This window comes from Rhinatrema bivittatum, chromosome 9, assembly GCF_901001135.1.
Source record: "Rhinatrema bivittatum chromosome 9, aRhiBiv1.1, whole genome shotgun sequence".
Taxonomy (NCBI): Eukaryota; Metazoa; Chordata; class Amphibia; order Gymnophiona; family Rhinatrematidae; genus Rhinatrema; species Rhinatrema bivittatum.
The window spans coordinates 75,829,073-75,837,611 of NC_042623.1; the positions used below are offsets into that span (position 1 = coordinate 75,829,073).

The 8,539-nt window shown below is 43.9% G+C and overlaps 1 protein-coding gene across 1 annotated transcript; it reads right to left on the reverse strand.

Annotated features, from left to right (window-relative positions):
* Positions 1 to 5,623: 5,623 nt before the first annotated feature.
* On the reverse strand, positions 5,624 to 7,378 carry LOC115099558 (piggyBac transposable element-derived protein 3-like). The gene has a single exon (XM_029617291.1). It carries the CDS (start codon positions 7,376 to 7,378, stop codon positions 5,624 to 5,626), a length of 1,755 nt encoding a protein of 584 aa, XP_029473151.1.
* Between the last annotated feature and the right edge of the window lie 1,161 nt (positions 7,379 to 8,539).

Genomic DNA, 8,539 nt, shown 5'->3' on the forward strand with positions numbered 1-8,539 from the left:
AGATGGCGGTGGCCATCTTTACGATGGCAGCCGCCATCTTTAAAGATGGCGCCGGCCAGCCAGTGCTCCTACCATGTGACAGGGGCCGGCCAATGGCACATGGTAAGGGCAAAGGGCCATCGGCGCTATCTTTATGAGTGGCAGCCGACGGCCTGAGAACGGGAGATCGCTCCCGGGACCACCACTAGACCACCAGGTAATTTTAAAATGTTTTGGGGGGCTCGGGAGGGTGGGGGAAGCTAAGGGGTCATTTTTAAAGGATCGGGTGGGTTTTTTTTTATCGGGCCATCGGCGCCATTTTTGAGTAGCAGCCAAAATGGTGCCGATGGCCCGAGAGCGGGAGATCTGTCCCCGCGCCCCCACTGGACCACCAGGTACTCAAAAAATGTTTTGGGGGGGTTCGGGAGGGTGGGGGAAGGTAAGGGATTAGTTTTATAGGGTCGGGGTGGGTTTAGGGGTTGTTTTGGTGTGCCGGTTTTCCCGCCCTCCCCCTCCCCCGATTTACGATTTTTCACGATAAATCGGGGGAATTTCTATTGTATTACGACTTTTAATGATTTTGACGATTTAAAAAATATCTGATGATTTTTTTAAATCGTCAAAAAACGATTCACATCCCTATAAATTAGTATATCTGATAGAATTCTCTATATTTTCAACTTTTCTGGACAGAATTGATTCTCCTTGAACTATAGATGTTTGAACACTTTTAATTTGTTTTATATCTTCCTCTACTTTCGCTAAACTCTCCACATGATTAGTCACAATAGGATTCAAATTAAACAAAGCAGTTTGCATATCCTTTATATTGCTATTTAAATTTGAAGTATTAGTTTGCAATACAACTATAGCTTGCCAAATCATATCCATAGTTACATTTTGTGGATTCCCTGCTAATACAGTAGGTACAGAATTCAAAGATTGAGATAAAGAAAGTTCTTGCCTGTCCGGGCTCCCCAGGGGGGAGGCAGGCTCTCTTCCTCTAACGGAGGTTATTCCTTTGCTGATTCCCACCCGCTGGGAAGGAAGCACTAAATCTCCTTCCTCTTTTGGCATTGCTGATCCCAGTCCAAGATTTTCCTATATCGGGCTCGATTCTTTGGACGCATTCTGTCGCACTGAAGTGCCTAGTTCATTGGTGGTTGTAATACTTCGGGATGGGAAAGGTGCTGCTGGAGCCCCGGGACTTAGACTAACCTCTCCCAAAAGGAGAGATACTTGCTCTTCATCTACTCCTTTAGCGGGACACTCTGGGGTTATCGATTTTGCTGGTGAATAAAAGCCTGTCATAGTTGTTTGCACTGAGGAGAGTCTTGCAGGGTTCGAGGCTTCCTGTCTGACTCTACCTTTTCATTTGGTATGTGGCATATTGGTTGCCAATCAAGGAAATACGTAGTAAAAGAACTTGAAGGCTTATCACATACACTCTTAAGCTCAATTTGTACTTAAGAAGGAGGTTGAGGAGTAAAGAGATCAAAAAACCAAACCAGCAATTAAAAGGGCCAGCCTTCCAGCTTTGCTGACCTAAGCCGGACCAAGCCGCGTGCCCCTTACGGAACGCGTGGCTTAGGTAGCATGCCGACGGCAGCAGTGCGCCGTCTGCCAACCAGTTATATCGGCAGACACAGCCTGATGATGTCACTCGGGCACCACCTCTTGTCGGGCTCCACAGCTGGTCCCAAACGCTGTTCTGGGGTCTCTCACCTCCAAGACTCGCCAAGGTTAGTCTCTCCAAGTGCTGGTATCGATTTAGAGTTCCATTCTCTCTCACTCCTCCTCGGACTCCAAAATATCCGCGTCTGCCGACCAGTTATATCGGCAGATGCAGCCTGATGATGTCACTCGGGCACCGCCTCTTGTTGGACTCCACAGCTGGTCCCAAACGCTGTTCCGGGGTCTCTCACCTCCAAGACTCGCCAAGGTTAATCTCTCCAAGTGCTGGTATCAATTTAGAGTCCCACTCTCTCTCACTCCTCCTCGGACTCCGATTTTATAAGTTTTTAAAGATGTACTTCAATTCCTGTAGGGTCTTATTCTCACACAGCATCTCCTATGACTTTTTAATATAAGGAGACCCAGGATGGACATGTTGCATAACATCCTGTCAGACCCTATACCAGACCTCAGTTTTATTTTCCTACCAGGCAAGTAAAGGATCATGCTAGTAGGTGATCATCTGTGCTAGTTAGGGGTTGATACCAGACCAATCACAGCTTGCTGCAAATTGCTCCCTGGTATTGGCAGACTTCAAAGGTTCAATCACTCTCCGGAGCTGCTGAGAGTTGGCCATCCTTTGCTGGCATACTTGCTGGTGTTGTTGGGGCTTCTCAGTGCTATGTCCCATTGCCTAACTGGTTTTAAGGTTCAATGGGATCATAGTATTGCTGGGGTGAATGGCAATGAGAGACCATCGGTCAGCCAGGAGATCATATGTATGCGGGAATTTGGCAACAGTGCTGTAAGGGAACTGGAGTTTCAAATTAATTCAGCAGTGGTTGACTTAATTGGAGGGTGGGTATGATTTTCTTTTCAGGGCTGTACTAATGAGAAAGGAGGAACATCTGGTGTGTCCCATTTGGGCTGTGGGATTCTGGGTGCCAGTGGCAATAGAGCTCACAGTCAGTCAGTAGATCGTGTAAGGCATTCAAAGGCAGTGATTGCTTGAGGACACTTGTGTTTGGCGTAAAGGCTGCTGGAATGAGGACAGGGTTGTCCTGGTTAGCAGGGGGCTGTGCCTATCTGATATGTTTGTGGTATGGTGACGGGGAAGCTAGTTCTGGTAGACACTGTGCATGTGGATAGCAGAATCGTGGTGGAGACTTGGCCGTATGTTGTGGCTATGGTGATCATAAATAATTTAAATATAAAAAAAAGTATTGAAATTAGACACTGCAATCAAAAATTTTCAAATGCATATGTAATCTTATGCTATTAAAATATTGTGGCTTGCCAAAAATCAAAAAAAGTAGATGTGTTATTTTAACAAAAATCAAGGAGGGGTTGATATTTTGCTATGGGAGCACTGGGACGCTAGCAAATGTGGCCCAATAACAACCCCTTCCTAAAATGAAAAAATCTACCCTGGCAGGTCTTGGTAGACCCCCACCACCTCTAGATGCATCCTAGCAGGCTGAAAAGTTTAAGAAAATAGAAAACAAATTGTGCAGCAATGCCTCCTCCTCCTCATATCCCTCCTCTTTCCAAAAATATCACCTTTACCAATTCTAACCCTCCTCAGTTCCTATCCTCCTGTCAAGGCCTCCAACCCCCAGATCCCCAGGCCCTCATTTCCAAAGCTCAAGTCCCTAGTGTCTAGTGAAAATTGTACCCCCTTGGAGGAAGTACCAATACCCTAGATTTGCTGGGTGGGTAAAAATAGCCTATCCTGAGGCTGGAGATGGATTACAGGTGGGAAAATACTCATATATATTTGATTTTGAATTATATGGGCATAGTTCTTTGCACATAGCCACCCTCCCATTTGTACCCATATAAACTTTAATTCATTTTCAAGGGAAACTATGGACTTTACACTTAAGCAGGAAGAGTATTTTGTCTCCAATGTTATAAAAAAATGACTAACACATCTCAACTCATATTCTTTTCATCAACTGAAGGGTTCATGGCTCCTCTATGATGGCGAGTGAAGTTTATAACGGGTTGCAAAGAAATAGTTTAATGTTGAATAGATTTGGAAATCTGAGGCTTCATCTGGACAAGATGCTAGATTGCTGTAGTGAAGGCTGAAAAACGCAGGATCAAAAGCTAGAGAGGGGAGAATTTCACAACTTCATCTACATTCTTCAACTACTGAAAAGGTTCTAATGCTGTTGTTTCACAACACATCTTACCATTTATACTTTATTATACTTATACAATGTTTGTTAGATGTTATATATGACATATTAAACTACATAAGAAAAACATAAAAAAAAACCCTATTGTGCATCTACCGGCCTTTTTGAAATTTAAAACCTATTGTGTCATATGTAATAATAGTTAAGTTTTTTAAAGCCATATGTGGGCATAGCTAAGATTAATTAAGATTGTACAATCAAAACAATTGATTTCTACATTCTCTTTGATAATACATCACATAAACATTCTTATGAATTTTGGGGAAAAAAACCTTGCAAACTAATGAAACAATTTGAACTATAATTTAGATAAGCCAGTGAGAGTTAGAAACCAAAAAAAATGGATTAACCAAGGATGTATCTGCATTTCTATTTACTAGATAGATATATAGTCTGGTCAGGGACATTTCATCTTTTTCTTTTCTTCAGCTTCTCAGTATTAGATAAAGCACAAAGAGCACAAAGAATAACTGGAAACAGGAATAAGGAAGGCAAAATTTTGAATAGCAAATCTATTGTAAGTTTGAGTCATTGTTTTCTGCTTCTTTTACTCCTGAAGTTTTTAATGTTTAATGTGTTGCGGTCCTGGCCGCTAGCACCGCAGCCAGGCCCTTACCTCTTGATGCCCGGACCTGCTCCCGCCTCCGGAGTTCTGGCTTGCGGCCTGTTTGGCGACGTCCCCACTGGGGCAGCGCCGCCGCGAAGGTGCCGGTGGGCGCCCTGCTCCTAGGCGCTCGCGCGCGCCACTTGAGCGCCTTTGTAGCCCGTTTCCCGCCAGTGCCGACTCCGCCCAATACCTGACGTCAGACGCCGTGGCCTTGATAAGCCGGCCTTGGCCATCCAGCCTTTGCCTTGCAATGGGTTAGCATTCTGGTTTCCTGTTGCGTTGCGCCCTGGAGTGACCCGCTTGGCTACATCGCTCCATTCCTGCTACAGTACTGCTTGGTTCCTGCCTGCTTGCTACAGTACCTGCTACAGTTCCTGCCTGGTTCCAGTACCTGAGCCTTGCTACATTTCCTGCCTGGTTCCTGTACCCGAGCCTTGCTACAGTTCCTGCCTGGTTCCAGTACCCGAGTCTTGCTACAGTTCCTGCCTGGTTCCAGAACCTGTACCCAGTTACAGTATCACTACTGTCCTAGTCTGGTTCTAGTTACCAGCCCTGAACCACAACCCGCCTAAGTCCCAGCGGCCTGGCCCCTATGGGCTCCTCCCAGGGGGGCTTCGGCTTCCAAGGGTGAAGCCACCTAAGTCCCAGCGGTTGGGCTCCTACGGGCTCCTCCCGGGGGAGCACCAGCTTCCAGGGTGAAGAGCATCTATGTCCCGCCTGAACATCTGACTCCCGGCCTGCTGTTCATCAGAGACATTGTCCATCTCTTCCGAGTCTCCAGCAGGTTGGCCCAAGGGTCCACTAAACTGAGACTCCCACAACATAATGATGGATTTTATTGTATGTTATTTGTTTTGTTTAACCTTTTAGATCCCGCTCATTGAAGGACTTATTTCCTGATGCCCCTTTTTACATATCTTAGTTAACTAGACCCAAATATGGTATAAAAAATTTTTCAAGGAAATCGGACTATGGGTGTTTGAGAAAAATGCATGTCCACTAGTGGAACGTTGGGATCTACAGGAGTCAAAAAGTACTTTTTCAAAAATTCTTTATTTTAGGTAATTCTTGTAACATTTCTTTATTTTAGGTAATTCTTATAACATACTGCAATACCACAGCTGATATCATACATAAGAATGAAAATTAGTCAAAAAAATCAAGCATGATAATCTGGAAAACATTTTTCATGTAAACGTTTACCACAAAATTCACACCACTTTTTTGTATTTTTGGAGCAGACAGCACATCGGCCTTGGGAAGTTGTGGACAAGAAGTGAGGCTGTGATGCCTTTACATCAGCACTTATGGATGCTGTAGGACCTCCTTTCCGGATGCGGTAGCTTGAAAGGCCACATTTCATTGCTACGGTAGATACTTCACGTAGGAAGTCCAAGTGGCTCATTGCTTCTTTTCCAAGCAGATGGCAGTGAATTTTCCAAGCTGCCACAACAGCCATGTTCAAGCCATTTGAAAATAAATTCCACCACCACTTTTTGGAGCGAAGTGTTGGGCGGTAAGCTGATAAAAGCCGGTCAAGTAGATCAACACCACCCATGCCTTGATTGTAAGCACCAATTATTTTTGGTTGCTTTATTAGAACTTTTTTCTTTTCTTTGAGAGAATAGCGGCCGGCATTTTGAAGTGGAAATGGCTTCATCCAGTTGGACATGACTGTGACCACACTGCTGTCATTCCAGCGGACACAGATGATGTATCCATCACCACGATAATCAAATTCCCCACGATCTTTCTTGCGCAGTTCTTTAGGTGCCATTAGGGGACATTTCCCAGTTCTGTTTTCTCTGACAGTGCCAATTGCTCGAAATCCCTTTTCTTTCAGTTCCACCATCAAGTTGTGTGATGTGAAGAAATTATCAAAGAAAAGGCAATGATTTCTTGGCTCTTGAATGACTGAAATCAAATCCGAAATTACTCTTGTACCAAGTGGAACTTTTTCAGTTTTATCAGTGCCTGATTCTTCTGGCTGATATTTGGCACCTGTATAAATCTGCATTGAAAATGGAAAACCATCTGGACTGCACATCATCCATATTTTGTATCCAAATCGAATTGGTTTTCCTCGAAGGAACATTTTGCAGCTATGATGACCATAATATGGTACCATTGATTCGTCAATGCTCAGGCTTTCACTAAAAACACCTCCAATCTTCAAAAACTGAGCAGATAAATGGGTATAAAATGGCTCAATTTTTGCAGCTTTTCCAGGTAGTAGTTGCAAATTGTCAACAATATGAAAATAGATTTTCAGGTCATCAAAGCGTTTTCTTGACATGGTTTTTGGCACAATTTGGTTGCTCAAATCTTCTGCAGTTGACCAGTAATGCTTTTCTTTTGGAACATGGTGATAGCCACTGTGCAAGAGTATTCCGAAGAAACGAGTGATTTCGTCAGCATTTGTGTCAATGCTTGCCAATTTCTGCCTGGCATATATATTTGTCATGTATGCTAATTCTTCTAAATAATCTTCACCCATAATTTCTATGAAAAGTTCAAATGGTGTCTTTTGAAGAAGATCTGGACGAATATCAGCCAACTTTGTTGGGGGATGCTCTTCCATTGTGGTCGTGAAATCATCTGTCTTGATCCATCTTGGCTTTGGCTTCTCTGGGTTTCGTTTTCCTTTGGTATCTCCTGATTCTTGACAATAGGTTGATAGCAATTTGTCATCCTCATCCACTTCCTCATCGCATGACTCAACTGCAACTTCCACTTCACCACACACATCTGCTGGTACTTCTGGTGTTAGATCTTCGTCATTGATATCTTCGATATCTGAGTCTTCTAAATTATCTGATGGTGGTAAAATCACAATATCAGCTTCTGTAGCTTCAGAATCGCCCAAAACTTGTTCAACTGCTTCTTCAACAGTCAAGTACTTCTGAGTTTTCATTGTATTCCAAATTAGGAAATGAACAGGACCGTCGCGGAGCTAGTCTCGCTCGTGCAGCCCGAGAAGAGGACGGCGTCGCGGAGCTAGTCTCGCTCGTGCGGAGCTAGTCTCGCGGGGCCCGAGAAGAGGATGCCGTCACGGAGCTAGTCTCGCTCGTGCGGAGCTAGTCTCGCGGGGCCCGAGAAGAGGATGCCGTCACGGAGCTAGTCTCGCTCGTGCGGAGCTAGTCTCGTGGGGCCCGAGAAGAGGACGCTGTCGCGGAGCTAGTCTCGCGGGGCCCGAGAAGAGGACGCTGTCGCGGAGCTAGTCTCACGGGGCCCGAGAAGAGGACGCCGTCGCGGAGCTAGCCTGTTGTGCTCAGTCCTTGCATCCTGAGATGGAGGCCCAGGAGAGAGTAGGATTCCTCATATAGTGTATGGGAGTGATAAGCCTGTGTGTATGTATGTTTGAGAGAGAGAGAGAGAGAGAGAGGGAGCATGGGAGTGAAGCCTGTGTATGTGCTTGAGAGAGAGCATGAGAATGAGAAGTCTGTGTGTATGTGTATGCATGAGAGAGAGCATGGGATTATATGTAATTTACCCTTTTTTAAAATATTTGTGAACCGTTTTTTGCATTTTTATTCATTTTTCAAAAATGTGTATATTTTGACCCACAAAGATCCCAACGTTCCACATGTGGAACATGCAAACATAAATTGGTGCTGATCAATTTGTATCTTACCTACAAAAGAAAGATTTATGCCAACATGATCAGAAAACCCTTGGGAACTTGAATATATCACACAAGTCCTTTATTGACACTCAGTATCATACCAAAAGGTGAAAAGGTCAAACTATGTCAAAACTTCAGTTTTTGACCTACTTTGCATATTCATATCTTTAAGAGTATTCATCTTGGAACATCACATTTTTGGATTTAGACTGTTCAAGTTCTATACTCTCAAGCTAAATGGTTGAAAATTTGATTTTCTTTAGGTTTGGAGTAATTAAAATCATTTAAAAAAATGTTCCACTTGTGGCACGTTGGGATCTAAAAGGTTAATCACAAATTAATGAAGCAACTACCTCTCCTTAATCTAACACGTAACAGAGGAGAGAGGAGAATAAGCTCACTCAATACATCTAACACACAATCGTATTACAAAAACTGTTTTGCTCAAAG